At 29.3% G+C, this 17,160-nt stretch overlaps 1 protein-coding gene, 1 long non-coding RNA gene and 1 pseudogene across 5 annotated transcripts; 1 reads left to right on the top strand and 2 right to left on the bottom strand.

The window, feature by feature from the left end:
- Positions 1–3,512: 3,512 nt before the first annotated feature.
- On the top strand, positions 3,513–5,333 carry LOC149894738 (uncharacterized). The gene is made up of 3 exons (XR_016444574.1): positions 3,513–3,705; positions 4,185–4,416; positions 5,154–5,333. It is a non-coding gene; the product is annotated as an uncharacterized LOC149894738 (long non-coding RNA).
- Positions 5,334–6,261: 928 nt separating this feature from the next.
- On the bottom strand, positions 6,262–15,942 carry LOC149894737 (uncharacterized; annotated as a pseudogene). The gene is made up of 9 exons (XR_016455288.1): positions 15,669–15,942; positions 15,492–15,593; positions 8,595–8,655; positions 8,131–8,336; positions 7,664–7,907; positions 7,336–7,504; positions 6,989–7,151; positions 6,737–6,907; positions 6,262–6,645 (listed from the first exon to the last, which is right to left on the bottom strand). The product of XR_016455288.1 is annotated as an uncharacterized LOC149894737 (transcript).
- On the bottom strand, positions 9,235–15,202 carry LOC145187989 (uncharacterized). Of its 3 annotated transcripts, XM_090096779.1 has the most exons (10): positions 13,062–15,096; positions 11,504–11,708; positions 11,174–11,284; positions 10,923–11,045; positions 10,770–10,835; positions 10,296–10,418; positions 9,943–10,115; positions 9,782–9,846; positions 9,543–9,637; positions 9,235–9,424 (listed from the first exon to the last, which is right to left on the bottom strand). In XM_090096779.1, exons 2-10 carry the CDS (start codon positions 11,697–11,699, stop codon positions 9,324–9,326), a joined length of 1,053 nt encoding a protein of 350 aa, XP_089952905.1. In that variant the 5' UTR covers positions 11,700–11,708; positions 13,062–15,096; the 3' UTR covers positions 9,235–9,323. The 3 variants fall into 3 exon arrangements, 2 of the variants coding, with proteins under 2 accessions (XP_089952905.1, XP_089952902.1); XM_090096776.1 differs by lacking the exon at positions 13,062–15,096 and having other exon boundaries at positions 11,186–11,284; XR_016455271.1 differs by lacking the exons at positions 9,235–9,424; positions 9,543–9,637; positions 9,782–9,846; positions 9,943–10,115 and having other exon boundaries at positions 10,388–10,418; positions 13,062–15,202.
- Positions 15,943–17,160: the final 1,218 nt, after the last annotated feature.

Raw genomic sequence — 17,160 nt, 5'->3', positions numbered from 1 at the left:
AAGAAATTGAAAGTCGTTGACTGGCCAGCACAAAGCTCTGATTTTAACCCACTCGAAAATTTATGGGCAATAGTTAAACAGCGGGTCTACAACTTTCCTACTCCACCTAAGAATAATGATGAACTTTGGGCTCGTGTACAAGAGGTTTGGTACTCAAATACACCTGAGGAATGCCGCATAATGGTTGCTGGTGTTCCTGAAAGAATTCAGGCTGTAATTAAATCTAAGGGAGGATGCACTAGATATTAATTTACCACAATATTTTATTTTCTTTCATTAGCGAAAAAATTATCACCATTAGCTCTTCACATAAATATTTTTAAAAAAATTAAATATCCTCTAACTTTAATAAAAAGCAATATTTTCAGTTAGCTAAGTCTTAAATATAATTAAGAAAACTAAAATTTCATTTTTCTTCACAGCTTTCTTATTAAAAAAAATATAACATATTTCTTTGTTCAAACATGGTGACAATTTTGGAACATACTGTATATAATATTTTGAAGACGGCGTTTTTTAAAAAATAATGTTTTGCCTATTTGTTTGCAGTATGACGCTGTAGTAAGTTGAATAAGGTATGGATAAGAGGGTTATGTGGAAAGATAAATGTGGAGGTTGGACTACTTGGTTAGGAATGAGCAAGGTTTGGGGATAGTTTGATTAGGACTGGGGATGGTTTAGCCGTTAAAAGGATAGTTGATTTTTTATCATCCTCAATATATTCTATTAAGCAATATATTTCAGTAAATGCTGAAGTGTGTAATGATTAGCACAATTTTATTCACGCTCATAAAAATCACATAATGCCCTCTTACTCTACATGCAGTGTTCAAAACTGTTTTTATTAACTACTTCTCTTTTCATTCTTCTTCTTTAAGCGAATATCTCCTCTTCTCTGTTTCAAAAGCAATTACATCCGTTTACTTTAATTAAGATTTCTTCTGACTTCTGTCTGATTCTTTTTTTCTTTTTTAATCACAAAGGTTCTGTCTCTTATTTAATTCTATTTGAAACTCCGTCTTCCTCTCCCTCTAACTCCTTCTACCTTTTCTCCGCGAGATTCCATTTTTTGACTTTTTAAAGTTTTTTCTAGATTTCGGTTGAAATATTTATTCATAATTTATGCATCATTTATCTTCGTGTTTACATCTTTTCCCAGTTGTTTTTAACTTTTCTTATTTCCGCTTTATCATTTACATCTCTAATAGGTTTTTCATCATACATCTAATTTTCTGATCGTTGTTTTAAATAAAATTCTCCCACCTCAAAATATCCACAATACTAAAATTCATAGTCAAGTTCCGGTGCGAGTAAGTGTATGTTGAAGTATTTCACATCCATGATAATAGTTACCGTTTATACGTAAACAGCGTACTTTTAAAGATGAGAAGGTTGAAAAATCGCCTTCTATAAATTTTAAGAACATTTAGAATTTAATTACAGTCAATTACGCTTAAGAATATTTGAGAGCTTTCCACAATATTTTGGAATGTTTCAGGATCATCAGGAAAGTTCGGGAACAATCCTGTCGGGAATAACGTCTTCAAGATGTAACTAGCGTGTGCGAAGGTGTTAGTGTTTGTAGGTGCTAATCTGTGTAGCTGTTAATCTATGTAATTGTTATTGGATTAATTGTGTGAAAATGACGCAATTGTAAAAACATATAAAAAGAGAGTGTATTTTGTAAAATATATTGATTCGCAGTCAGATGTAAAAAGTATTATCAAGTTCAAAAAGTGACTCTTTAGTGTCTCAGGGAAAGTCTAAATAATTCCTACACTATTTAGTGGCGACTACTGCCAGGACGAACGAAGCCTACGAGTTAGCAAAGAATGGACCAAGAACGAATTTACCAGAGAGAAATCAACATGATAAGAATGAACATTAAAAGCATAGTACACAACACGATTGATGGCGACAAATCAAGCATAATCTTAGCGCTGGACAAAATAACAAATTAATTGGGAAGGTTTGAAATGGCAAAGGATGAGCTGACCAGAAAAATGCATGACGACGGCGAAAAAATCAATTCTGTAGAAAAATGGCTTTCGAAACCAGTAATGGAAGTAGAAGCAGCGATTGAAATTAAGAAGTGCAGCATACAACAAACCTTCTATTAAACTAACACAATATTATCCAAGTTAATGCAAAGCAGTTAACACGTAATGGGCCGCGTTTTACTGAGTGGTTCAACTTTTCAATCAACAATAAATTAGCTATCGTCAATAAAACGTCGGCATGTAAACAACCTTTTCTTCCGAACATTGTGTATTTTGTAACAAGTGTCTAATAAAATATGAAAAAAAATTTAGTTTGCATGTAACAACTTTTAGTTTTTTTCTCAAATTTTTTTCTTTAATGATAAAGCAACTCTTTAGCTTTCTGTTCAATTTATTTCTTATTTTACATGTTTGGTTCATGTATAAATTGTTAAACGAACCACTTTTGTCATTTTCAGAAGCTTTTTAAAACGAAGGTAAAGCTTGTTCAACAACTTACACATGAGCTAAACATGTAGAACAAGAATTAAATGGTACTAGAAAGAAAAGAAGCGGTCGAAGGCAGAAGTTCAACACTTCTAGTCACAGTACTCAACTCAAACATTTAACAATAAAAAAGTGAATTCCTTGAGAAGAGCATCAAAAATTTCAAATGTAACAAAAAAAGACGATTTCATTCAAACTCAAAAATATAAAGAAACTGATAAAATCTCCTATAAAAGATTATATAGATCACCGGTACAACGTTTGGTAGTAAAATTTTGGTACCCGAAATGCCGGACATTTCAAATATAGAAATTGCAATGTTGTAATTGATGATGAGTCGTACTTCACATCACATCGAACGCCATTTTGTCTGGGAATGACATTTTTATTCCATTGAGAGAAATAAGGCAGATGACAGTGTCAGATGTTATCAAGCAAATTACGAAGACAAATTGTTAGTTTGGGTTGCCATTTTCACCTTCTGAAATCTTCAATTGCTATACTGTACCAAGAGAAATGGCTGTTAATCAACAGGTATACTTTGGAGGATGTTTGATAAAACGTTTACTCCCTTATATAAAAAAGCATCATTCTAATGACTCGGTCTACATTCTGGCCAGACTTGGGGTCTTCACTTTAGGCAAATTCGGTACAAACATGGCTTTAAAACAACAAGATCCTGTTCATATCAAAAACTATGAATGTTGCAAACAGAAAAAGTACAAGCTTACAATTTTAATTTAAAAGAATTAAATATATTGATGATGAATCATGCTATTTAAAACAAGTCATCAAAGTAAAGAATTGAACTATAAACAATGAAAAATGAAACACAGAGGTGTAAAGTGAACTGATGGGGAAAATGCTGTTCAACAAGCGAACTGCTCGAGGAGAGGAGAAAGAGAAGAAGAAAAAAACGAACTGGGGTCACTACTATAAAACTCATTCAGATCGGAACTGAAAAAATCGTAAACCCGATGAATTTCTTCGGATTCGACAAAATTGGCGTAAACCCGATAATCCCTAATTGCCTCTACTATAAACATTTTTTTTCGTATCGTAAAAACTTTCCGACAAAAATATTAGCGGATTCATGAAAAACAAAAAGATATTATCTAATTAATCCATTGTTTTTTACATTTTGTTTTGTTTATATTATGGACAGTTGTGCAAACTTTCAACTAAATGCCACAAGAAAAACAAGTTTCAAAAAAGAAATGTAAGTAAACCCAATATCCTTATCTTAAATATATATCATACTTATTTCCAATTATGAATCTTTCTGTGCAACTACCGCAGTCCTACGTTCACATGTTTTAGGAGTTTTAAGACGTTCTTTATCAATTTACAAGGCCAGCTAATCAATGTTTTATTAAACGATTTAACGATTAAATAGTTATAAGTAATTTTTTCACTGTAATTTTCTTATGTTATAGACATACCACCAATGCAATAATTATGTCAGAACTTCCAATTTAAAAAAAATTTTTTTCTAAGGCATAACAAAGACAGACACACAGCCACAGTTAAACAGTAATTTTAAAGTAGTGAAATTATTATGTCATGTTAAATAGTTTTCATCACATTACATCAAAGTTATTCTTTGTTATTGTTGACTGTTTGTGTTGACCCTATACATAATACTATTCTCATACTTAGTTCATTATATTTAATGTGCTTTAATGTTTTTTATCCAAGGGGACAGAAAAAAGACGCCTACATAGCTTGAGTGTCATTGAGTTTGTCACAAAAATTTGGCAGACTGGATTAAACAATTCAAAGATGTTTTAATGAGAAGATTTGGTGAAAAGTCACAGATGGCTCAAAAACACCAAAGGTTACCAATCTTGAAAAAAACCTGGGCATCTGAGGCTATCTATTCTAAAGCAGTTGCAAATGGACTCCCCATTTCAAACATCTACTACCTAAGGCATGTAATAATTTCTTACATTTCCCAAAGTATTCTAAACCTAGTTTAAAATTAGATTACGAAGTTTTATTCACATTAGATGTTAGTTTGGTTTGTTAGATGCAGGATCCATTTTGACCAGACAAAATGTATTAGTCCTGAATGCAACCTATTATAAACCCTTAAAAGGAAGCCTTCGCCACTTCTACTACTCTATAAATAACAATAAATACCTTTAAAAAGCATCAAAAAACATCCTAAAAGTTGTTGTAGCAAACTAAAATTGAACAATTCGATTCCATTTATTTAAATTTTTTTTTAGGAGAAATTAAAGTAATAATCAAGCTTGCTCTGACCAATCGAACAAATTTATTTGTTGTCTCATGAAAAGTTTAGTTCTCTTTTTAATCATTTAGTGTAAGTTTTGTAGGAGAGAGAAAGTCAGTGGTTATCATATCCTTGATAATCTTACTTTATAAAAAGTATTGCTTTAGTATCACCTGTCTATGTTGACCCCTAGATGCCATTTACACATTTTGTAAGTTGGAAAATTTGTGTTATTTTTACTAAAATAAAAATTGCCAGGCATCAGTTTTAGTTACCTGACAATATTTTAATATAGTAAAAGTGACCTATTGCCCAAGGTGTATATGGTTCCTAGACGGTGCAAAATACTGCAACAATGCAATATCATAGTATAGGATGTAATCAATGTTGTAAAATGTTACAAACTTAAAATGTATTATTTAACTATGTAGGACTTCTGGGACAACATCAAACAAGTGACTACAAAGAAGGTGACAGATTCTAACAAAAGTAGTATGGGGAGTCAAAAGCTAATACCACTGGATGAGATTGTTTTTGACATTAGACTTAAATAGTTCTATAGAATATAGTACAACTATTCTAGAATTAAATTCTGAGTTTTTATATTCAAATTCAGTGTGTTCTACTGCAATATTAAGAAATCTAGATAAAAGTATTTGTAATTGGCAAAGCAGTTTCTTTCATTATTAGTGACACTAACCTTAATAGTCTCTATTTTTGCAAATAATATTTAATGATTAACTTGGTATTTGATATTTGTGGAGAAATTCATATGAAAATAGAGTTTGGTCTGAAAAAAGTAAGAAATTTATTCGTGCCCAAATTCATATTTTTAATTTCTTACCCACTGTTGATTATCTGTTGTCGAGGTAGACAGTGAAAAATGAAATGTGTAACTTATTATTCTAATTTTGTCAATGAGAAATGTTAGAGATTGAGTTTGATTTTTGTTTTTGTTTTCAAAACAAGAAACTGTTAAAAAAAAAAAAAAGCTAGCTCAAATTATCGGATTTACGATTTCCGCTATACAGAGATCGCGTAAACTTTAATTGGGTTTTTACGCTGAAATTAGCGGAAATTCCGAAAAAATATGTTTATAGTAACAATCCGCTCATTTCAGCGGGTTTCAGATGAAATGGTCGTGAATTCCGATCGGAATGAGTTTTATAGTAGTGACCCCTGGTGAGCTAAGTTTTTAGCAATCTTCATTAAATTTTTTTAATGTTCCTACAATCAACCAATCAGCTTAATTTAACCAACCAATCAGCTTAATTTAATCAACCAATCAGCTTAATTTAATCAACCAATCAGCTTAATTTGGCGAGTGATGTTTACATAATAAACAATTTTTGACTTGATATTCTTAAAAATCGTGTAGTGGCATCATTTTTTATTGTAGACCTGAAATAAGACTTTAATGAAACCACAAAAAAAGAATGTTAGCATTTAGTAAGAATTCGAAACTTAAGTTTAATATAAATTAACTATAGAAAAACTTCCACCCATTTCTGCATGCGCAACTAAACAGAACTCTGCTCGTTTTTATATACTTTCACATTTTCATTATTAGATATCTAGTTAAGTAAGGTATTAATCTCAATGAGAAAGTATGTATAAAATCTCAGTTTAATAACCTAGCGCACAGCCATCTGATCGGCTGTCTGATCCACACCATAAAACGCGATTTTCCTGGCTATCATGCTGAATCTGGATAATTTGTCCACGCCCAAACATCACTCGATTGAACCCCGATATAATTATGAAATCATGTCCGAGTTCCTTTAACTCTTTAATGACCTCTTCGGTTGTCCCTTCTTCTAGATATGTAACTGGTACTTTTGAATTCCTAAACTTAATATAACAACGAGGATGGCAGAGTGCGCTTTGAGGAGTCATACCAAAGTCAATCATGTTTGACAAAACCTGACATCAGAAACAAAAACTCATCGTGAAATACTCTATTCAACATCAACAAAAACAAAACACTTTTTGTTTTAATGAAGAACATTCTAACCTGCATGTGACCTTGAGGTTGCATAAAACCCCCCATTACTCCAAAGCATGCAAACAACTCATTATTGGATGAGTGAGTTGCCATTCCCGGAATAATTGTATGATAAGTTCTTTTCCCAGGCGCAGCACAGTTCGGATGGTTTCTGTCGAGTGAGAAACCCGTCCCTCTATTCTTAAAAATATAACTTTAAAAGTTAAATCTCTAGAGTAAATATGAAAGATCAATTAAGTAAATACTTAATGTGTTTCTTACTTGAAGCGCGAACCCACAGTCTTTTGGGACCAAACCACAACCAAAGACTTGATAAATGCTATTGATGAAAGAACAAGCGTTTCCTTCATTGTCAACTATAGAGAAATAGACTCTATCGTTGCCAACATTTACAGTGGAGCGGAAAAAGTTCTTCGGGGAAGCTCTGAAAGAAATATTAGATGGTTGAATCTTATAATCATAAACTTTATAATGTAGCAATACATTTAAAAATATGATAACACACTGGTGAATCACAGTAACAACACACTTTTAAGAATAAAATAACATTTTTAAATAAAAACAAACGTTTATTCAAGGGGGCAGCAACTTAACAACTAAAGACGTACTTTTTAAGGTCGATACGATTTCTCTTTTCTTCTGCGCGAGTTTTAGATAACAATTCATCAAGAGAACAAGGACTTACTGACGAATCGGTTATAACTTTAAATCCATCTACTAGAGCAAGAGCCGTTGCCTCAATCACTTTATGCAAGTATGATGACGACATCCTGTTTTCTGTGAAGATAATAAGAAAGAAGTTAAATAAACAGTTGAATCTTACGCATTTACCAACAATAAGTTTGATCAGTAAAAATCATAAAAAAGTTTGATCAGTAATCATAAAAAAGAAACGTGGTATGCTTTAAATTCTTGCCCTAAACAAAAAAAGGTTACCGTTTCCAAAGTCATATCCTTCTAAAATATTCAGACCCATCAACGCAACGATTCCTTGACTATTCGGCAGCACTTCCCAAACTCTATAGCCTCGATAATCTGTGTATACAGGGTCGTCAAAAGTGCTGCAGTGAGACTCCATATCTTCCATCGTTAAACACCCGCCGTTTTCTTGGACTGTTTTAACGATTGCTTTAGCAATTCTTCCTTTATAAAAAGCTTCTTTGCCTTCTTTTGCCAACTCCTGTTGATAGTCATAATAAAGGTAAAATACATCTAACAACCTGATTTTATGTTTACAGTCTTTTTTTAATAGAATAAGATTAAAACGAAGAAGTTATTTATTTCAAAGTAGGATCATATTGTTACGGAATTTGGTTGAAGAATCAGATCATAAGGACATCTGGCAATAATAACAAAACTGTAGTAAAGATATCAAACATTTTTTATCATATTTTGAAACAAACCTTGAGCACTTCAGCAAGTTTTGGGTTTTGGACTACTTGACCAGCTTCGGAGGGTTGCCATTAATCAGCAAATCGCTTCCATGAGAACTAGCATTGGTCTTTAAGTGTGTGTAGTACGATTGTTGTAATTGAGCAGATACTTCGTGCACAGGAAAGCCGTTTTCAGCCAATTGAATTGCAGGTAGAAATATTTCTTCCAAAGACATCTACAAGAAAAGCTCGCAACTAGTAAACAGTAATATTGATATTTAAATGTTTAACAGACCCTTATGTAGCAAAATCACAAAATATTCAACAAAAATCATTCAAAGACGTGAAAAGTCTGTTTATCAATTAGATCACTGCCATCAGTAATATTTCTATAATATTTAGGTTTTAAAAATGCAAAACGCACTAACTTGTGCGTGAGTTTCGTGCGAATACCGTTCCTTGCAAAATCAAGAAACAGCAAACTCAAAAGATACCTTTCCAGATCCAAACTTTTCAACACAATCAATCCATCCTGCTGCTGCACCCGGAACGGTCCCAGCAAACAAAAAGACGTCTTTTAGTCGTCTTTAAGACGTCTTTTCAAGATCGAGGAAGACGTCTTAAAGATGTCTTAAAAAGGTCTACGTTGTCCGTCGAAAAGACGTCTTACTCAAGACTGTTTAAAGACGTCTTACTGAAGACAGCTTAAAAACGTCTTGTCTAAGACGGATTAAAGACGCTTTATTCAAGACGGTTTACTGAATATAACCAGCACACAAAAGACGTCTTTCAGTTGTCTTAAAGACGTCTTATAAAGATCAAAAAAGACGTCTTAAAGATGTCTTAAAAAGGTCTACATTGTCCGTCGCAAAGACGTCTTGCTTAAGATTGTTTAAAGGCGTCTTACTTAAGACGGCCTAAAGATTTATTTAATTATGTTTTAAGAAAACTGTGTAGTATTAATGGTATATTTAGGTTGCGATTACCTATTGTATTAACAACATTAAAAACACTATTGAGCAAGTTCAAGTTCTTACTTTGTTTTTTGGAAACATTATTAAAGAAGAAAAAGAAAATTATTAAAAAAAAAAAAACAACGCAAATAATTTAAAAAGGTACATATAATACAGTTAGTTGGATTGTTACCAAGTATCTTTCTATTTAACAATTTATACAACATACAATAATATATACAATATATAACAATAAAAAAGAATATTTTTTTATTTTGTTTTTTGCCGTGAAGGAGCATTTTTACAATACCGTCCAATTTGCTGTTTAATTTCAGCATTTGAAACCTTTTCAAATCTTCTTTTTATAACTTCTAAAAATCAAATTAATCATGTAGGATATATTTATCAAATATATTGGAAATAAATTTAACTTAACATAGGTTTTTAACTAAATTAAAAGTTGAATAATTTAAACCTATTTTAGATTACCTTCTATTAAGTCATACAGTTTAGTTGATAACAAACCAATCTTTCCACCAGAACCTTTTAAGTTGAACTGTGTCAACAGGTTATTTGTAAATAATCTTAAAAACATATCGAATAAATGATAAAATTTATGAAAAATATTAAACAATTTATAATTATTGATTTCCATAATTACTATACATGAAAAATATATTTACCACAAATACGAAAAATGATTCCTATGCAAAATGTAATAAAAAAACCTATTCATGACCAATCTTGTCAGTTGTTTAAAATCTTCTGCACCTAAAAAACTGAGCTGTTTAACCTAAATAAAAGTTTGGCAAAATAATTATAAAAAAATAACTATTTTCACTTTTAATTTATATGGATTATAAAGATTTACATATGGATAAAGATTTACCAAATCAAGTCGAACACAATCATCCTCTAAACTTTTGATAAAATCCTCATACTCTGCAATAGTGTCTAATTTCTTGATTGCAAAATTACTATTGGATTGTTTGTTTATAGCTAAAATAAGCTCCTGGTTTTCAAGAACCTTTGAAACCATCTTGAACATCATGTGTTGGTATTCTAAATTATATGAAGAAAATGAAAAAAGAAATATACAAAATGCAAAACATTTATTAATACATTTTCAAAATTGTTTACAAGTATTATTCTTATACCTAAAAAAAATCCAAATGTGAGAACAAACTCTCCACATTTTACTTACTCCAAATAAAAAAATCAAGTAAATGTTAAAAAGCTTACTTCCAACTTCCATAGGAAACTTATTTTTAAGTAACTTCTCAGATCCAAGCGGTTGAATCATGGTTTTTTCTTGTATGTCTGTTTTCTGAAGCTTTTTGTTTGGTTCTGATGTATGAGGTATAACTAAAGCAAAAAAAAAATTATATATATAAATAATAAAAAGTTACTTTTTTAATCTGCAACAAATCTTTTTAAAAAATTTTTGGTACTTTGTTATTATTAATACATTTTTTTCTTATTTTAGGCTTTAGCTCCTCGAGACCACAAAAGTTGATAGGTAAGAGGAGGGGGATTATAATATTTTTTAGTTTAGAGTCTATAAAAAAAAATTATATATAAAAAAAAATTTGATTGTTCCATTTCAGTTGATTGTGAATGTAAAAATAAGTGAGACAAAGATAAAGTTAACAATAAAAGAATATTCCAACTTTAATGAACAAAAAATATAGTAGAAATATCAAAAATAATACATACATAGTGCACCAGAATATGAAGGTGATTGTTCCTCTGTAGTTGAATGTAGAAGTAAAGAAGTTTCAGCTAAAAATAGGAATTCAGTAATAGTGTAGATTAAAAATATATAAATTCTAATTTTGAAAAAATTGAAAATTAAGAGACAAAATGTACCAGAACACAGATTAGATTGTTTGGAAGTAGATCCAGATGACAAATTAGAGTCAAAAGATCTTTTTAATGGTTTTTTCAACACAGATTTAAAAACTGGCGGAGGCAAAGGAAAGTCAAGTAACTCTAAAACATAATAGTTTTATTTATTTTTCTTTTAGTATTTATACAAACATATTAATTTACAATATATATTTGACATTAAACAAATAAAAATAAATAATTAACATAAATATAATTAAATGTAATTATACCATTAACATTACTTTTCACTTTAAAGGTATCTTTGGAAACACAAATATCAATTTCATCTTCTTCCTCTGTTGCTGTGGTGTAACAATATTCTTTTAGTTCTTCCATATTATCTAAAAGAATCAAAACTTTTATAAATCCAATATAAAATCAGATATTTTGCCAGCACATACATGGTGGCAAAATATTTGATGTTTATATTGGATTTATAAGAGCTATAATATATATATATATATATATATATATATATATATATATATATATATATATATATATATATATATATATATATATATATATATATATTATAGCTCTTATAAAATATTTCATACCACTCTCAAATTTGATTTTAACAAGTTTATATTTGTTCCATGTCTCATCCACATCCAATTCATCTTTAACAGCTCTATGATAAGATACACCTGCAGGCCAGAATAATATTTTTTTATCAGTATCTATCCACCTTCTAGGAACAGCATCTTCTATTTCCTCAAAGTTCTCTATCCAAACAGCTCTTGCCCAAATCATGGTGTAAAACTAAATCATGAAAAAAAAAATAAAAAATTTAAAATATCAACAAAAGTCTTATATTAAGTTGGAATAACAGAAATAAGTAGTAATAACAAAAGACAACTGTCTTTTAATTTAAAAAACTTATAAAGGAATGAAAAGGAACAAAAAAAATCATTAGGTTAATAATTATGGTGATAATGACAAGGAAGAGCACTAATTTGTCTGAAAAAACAGACAAATAAAACAAAAAAAGGAATTAAAAACAGCGTTAAAATAACTGTGTGGGCAGTTTAAATAAATCTGTTTAATATTTTAAATATTTAAGATATTTTACTTCATCACTAACTGTTAAAGGTAGTTTTAATAAATAATCTAAATAATAAAGAAATGAAACAATGTTATAATAATGTTATTATATATATACATATATATATATATATATATATATATATATATATATATATATATATATATATATATATATATATATATATATATATATATATATATATATATATATATATATATATATATATACATATATATAACTTTATTTTTAACTTTATTTTTCCATTTTATTTGTTTTTTACAGTTTATATTTTTGTTTAAAAAGATAATCTTTAATTGAAATTATCTTTGCTTTATTTAAAAATGTATTTAAATGCAATTATTTATCATTTTTTGAAATTTAAAAAAACCACTTTTTAAGTAAAATTCAGTAAATGAACAAATAAAAGAAATAAAGTTAAAGAGCTAAAAAAGTAAAATTAAAAAAAAAATTATCTAAGAGATTTAATTTTTTATAACATTGTTTCATTTCTTTATTATTTAGATTATTTATTAAAACTACCTTTAATAGTTAGTGATGAAGTAAAATATCTTAAATATTTAAAATATTAAACAGATTTATTTAAACTGCCCACACAGTTATTTTAACGCTGTTTTTAATTCCTTTTTTCGTTTTATTTGTCTGTTTTTTCAGACAAATTAGTGCTCTTTCTTGTCATTATCACCATAATTATTAACCTAATGATTTTTTTTGTTCCTTTTCATTCCTTTATAAGTTTTTTAAATTAAAAGACAGTTGTCTTTTGTTATTGCTACTTATTTCTGTTATTCCAACTTATTATTAGGTTTTTGTTGATAATTTAACTTTTTTTTTATATTTATTTTTTTATAGATAATTTCAATTAAAAATTATCTTTTTATACAAAAATATTAACTGTAAAAAACAAATAAAATGGAAAAATAAAGTTAAAAATAAATCATTATATATATATATATATATATATATATATAACTTTGGATACAAGATGCAAATTAATTAAACATAATAAATATAAAATATTTAATCAAAAGAAATTTGAACTTAAAAACCTTCAATTAATGTTCTATTTCATGCAATAAAGGAAAGCATGCAAGACCTCCCTTCCAAGGTAGAACAACAACCTTTCGGCAAAGATTTTCCATTTTTAACTCAACAAACTTAACTCCAATTTCATCAATACTTGGTATGAAGAAAATTTGAAAGGTTTTAGACTGAATAGGTTGTGTATATAAATCATTTTGTAAATCAAGTCTAAATATTCTACACTTAAAAAATCCAGATGATAATTTTTCATCAACAAAACAAAATTGATTTTCTCCTATGTAAAAACATGAATTATTCAGCTTCACTGAAACTTTTAGTTTTCGAGATTTTGTATTTAACATAGATTGTATACTTTGATATTGCTTGGCTATTTGAAAAACAGGACTCTTTGAGTTTTTTACTGCTTTCTTTAATGTCTGCATATAATTTTCGAAGGGAAAACAAGATATGTCATTTAGTGAACAATCAAATTTAACAACATCATCACAAATATGAAGTAAGCAGTGAACATTGTAAACACAGAATGAATTTGTATATAAATGTTTTGAGTTGATAACAAAATAATTAATGAGTTCTCTAGCAAAAGCAAGATAATGTTTCCTAAATTCACTGTCTTCATTTAAGAGAATTACCATTGCAACATGCAATGTTAGAAATTGATTATAAATTTCTTTGCTAACAACACCCTTTAAAACTAAGGGACCAGTGTATAAGATAAATTGTCTGAACTCTGTTGCTTTCCACTGATCTAACTCTAAAAGGGAACGTGGTTGTCGAGCAAATTCAGATGGCATCATACCACGTAAGCTTAACAGATTATCAGATATTTTTTTTATTTGGCCATTTGAAAGTCTACAATGTTTTGGACCAGACTTTAAAAAAGTAAGTATACGTCTTACTACACCAAGACAAACCATGTGCATGTAATCCAAAATAAAATCAGAAACACAAGATATTTTAAGTTGAGCTAAAGGAGTAAGAGATTTCTGATGATCAGTGTACAAAAAGGAATTAAACTCTTCAGTTAATCTTGGAGTTGATGCGTTGTTATCAATATAAACCACTCTATGCTCTTCATAAAATCCTTTAACTTGGCATCGTTCACAGGAGTAATATCCTGTATGACTTTGTATACATTTAAGAAAAGAGCGAGAAGGTGCATCACATATGAATGCTTTAAGTGTAACATCAATTTTTTTATCATTATAGTATAAACCTTCACCACTTAACAATAAAGATTCTTTGAGAAAATCATTAAGAAAACCATCCAAGCAGTCTGGTTTACCATCACCACAGAAAAGTGCAATGATAAAAATATAGTTCTCTATAAGACCAAGTATTGGCCATAATTGAAGATTAGAAGATTTGAAAAGAGGTAGCCCATCAACATTAATAGTAATTGATAACCCAGTACATTGAGAATCATTTTTCAAATTCAAAAAATTGTTTATGCCATCAGCAATAGTAAAGTAAGCATAAGTTCCACCACACTTCCTATCTACTGTAACAACTTTAGAGGGTTTTAAAAGCGTTCTTGCATCTTTTGGTAACTCTGAATGACCATGTTTTTTAAGAATACTCAAAAGCTCGTTTAATTGGTTTTGAGAAATTTTGCTTTTCGAAGACCACATTGCTAAATCTTCTGATAATGTTTCTGTTGTCAAAAGTGGTGCTGCATTAAAACATTCAAAATTCTCATAATTACAACTCAAAGACTTATTGTTTTCTTCTTTAAAAACATTATTTAGGGCTTTACAAGGATTTTCAGGCTCAGCCTGAGAAGCATTAAAATCAGGATTCAAATTCGATGTACTATCATTAATATCTTCATCTTCAAATGTCATTATAAAATTCAACATACTTTTATTCAAGCGACGACGCTTCATTCTATTTTCAGTTTCCATAATGATACCTATATAAAACCTTTTTCTAGAATAATGATTTAGAGAATTAATATTGGTCGAGATAAAACTTTTTATGAAAAATTTCACATCTTTAAAAGACACTAAGTTTATTCACGCCGAAAGTCTTTTTAAAGACGTCTTTAAGACGACTAAAAGACGTCTTTTTGTTTGGTAGAATTATTCGAAAAATAAAGACGTCTTTAAGGCGTCTTACGAAGACGAGCCATTTTTCACTACGATAGTCTTTTAAAAGACGTCTTCAAGACGTCTTACGAAGACGCGCAATTTTACACGACGCAACAGTCTTTTAAAAGACGTCTTGAAGACGTCTTACGAAGACGCGCAATGTTTCTCGACCATACAGTCTTTTAAAAGACGTCTTCAAGACGTCTTACGAAGACGCGCAATGTTTCTCGACCATACAGTCTTTTAAAAGACGTCTTAAAGACATCTTGAAGACGTCAATCGAAGACAAGACCATTTAAAGACCTGAATAAGACGGTCTTAAGACGTCTTATGTTTGCCGGGGTCACAGAAAATGCTGAGGAACGAGGAATTTTGTAGTTACCGTTTTCTCTGGAAATACCATGGCTCGATAGCAAATCCAACGTTAGATCTTTCGGAGATTTCCCACTAAATGTTCGAAACAGGGTATTACATGCTTACATTTTATGAAACTATTCTAAATGAATAAAAAAAAAAACGAACCTTCCGTTTATTCCTTTTACAGTCTTTAGTTTGTTGTCATAAAACAATACAAAACAGTCTCCGCCAAGACCCGTCATTCCAGGATCTACTAAATTCAAAACGGCTGCTACGCCAACGGCAGCTTCAGCAGCATTGGCCCCTTTTTTCAGCAGACTTAAACCAATTTCGCTGGCAATCGGATCACTAGTAGCAACGGCAGCATGTGAAGCGAGAACGTTTGATCGTCTTGAATGAAATTTCTCATTGAGCATCTTTAAAACTGTTAAAAAGTGTTTTCTTGAGTTTTTAATTTGATTACATATGTTGTTTGTATGCAATAATAATCAAATATAAAATTCAAAATAATTCCAAGATGTTCAGAGTTATTCACCGTTACGAAAAAATTCATGGAAAAACCATGAAAAATATTCATGGTATTATAATTGGTATTTTTTTAAAAACCGAAAAAAAAGCCAAAAAGTTCCTAAATGAAGTTTTATAAAAAGCAATTAAAATACAATTAGTTTTTTTTCATGGTTTCATCTCACGGTCGCTCGGAAGTGACAAGTTATTATACGCAAACGCAATTGTAACTTAAGAATTCAAATTTTAATAATGTCCGTTGCAACAAATTTTTTTAGTTTGTTGACTGATATTTATATATGTTTCCATATAAATCAACATTTTATACTCTTTCTAAAACTGAAATCATAATAAGCATATCATAGTTGCATAGAAAATGATTCAAATATGATAAAGATTATATCAAAAAGTTTAAAGTTGCGCTTTTCTAAGTAAATTAACATTCTTGAATATGCTGATTTGTTTAAACTTTTAAAAATACATAATCTAATCATCTGAGCGTAGAAATTAAATAATTTTTTTATTTTAATTCAGATGAGGGTAATCCTGCAGTTAAGCGGCGTAAAATAATTTATAACTTTCGCTTTTAGCGCTCTTCTTCGTAGAGACTTAAAAAAATTCTTAGAAAAGTTATTAAAAAAAGTTATTAAATAGTTATTAAAAGTTATTAAAACCAGAGAAGGTAAATTTTTTTTAAATATGTTTTTGTATATTATATTTTTTTTATTTGTTTTCATTTTGATACCCTAATCTAGCCTACAGTGTTTTTTTCTAATTATGATTTTTAATGTAGTGGCCGCTTTATTTTTCAAATACAGAAGGTGCTGATGATACACATAAGATAGAAAAGTATAGTTCCATTAAGGTGGTCGTCCAGTAAAAAAATGAAAAATAAAATTTGTTTGAAAGTTTATTTTATTTTTCAACATAAAGTTATATTTGTATTACGAAAAAAAAAAATTAAAAAAAAAAAATTATTTAGGTTTTTTAATGCTGAATCAGCAAAAAATACTTAAAATATTACCTTCTTAAAAAAAAGAGTTCTAGCTGTAGATTCGTTTTGCATGAAATTTGGTTTGCATGCAGGATATATATAAAGTTAGTAAGGGAACCAGTAAAAACTAACAATTTTTTAAAGATCATAATGGCA

This window comes from Hydra viridissima, unplaced genomic scaffold (assembly GCF_058129835.1).
Source record: "Hydra viridissima isolate aposymbiotic clone 2 unplaced genomic scaffold, HvirCarnegie_v1 scaffold_1, whole genome shotgun sequence".
Classification (NCBI taxonomy): domain Eukaryota; kingdom Metazoa; phylum Cnidaria; class Hydrozoa; order Anthoathecata; family Hydridae; genus Hydra; species Hydra viridissima.
The sequence above is the reverse complement of the archived record's forward strand: the minus strand, read 5'-3'. Positions and strand labels throughout refer to the sequence as shown.

Excerpts from the sequence above, each read along its gene's own strand:
- LOC145187989 (XM_090096779.1), bottom strand. The coding sequence starts at position 11,699 with ATGATTTGGGCAAGAGCTGTTTGGATAGAGAACTTTGAGGAAATAGAA. Across the intron at positions 10,836-10,922 it reads ACAATCTAATCTGTGTTCTG|CTGAAACTTCTTTACTTCTA; the intron begins GTACATTTTGTC and ends TCCTATTTTTAG. Across the intron at positions 10,116-10,295 it reads GTTTCCTATGGAAGTTGGAA|AATACCAACACATGATGTTC; the intron begins GTAAGCTTTTTA and ends CATATAATTTAG.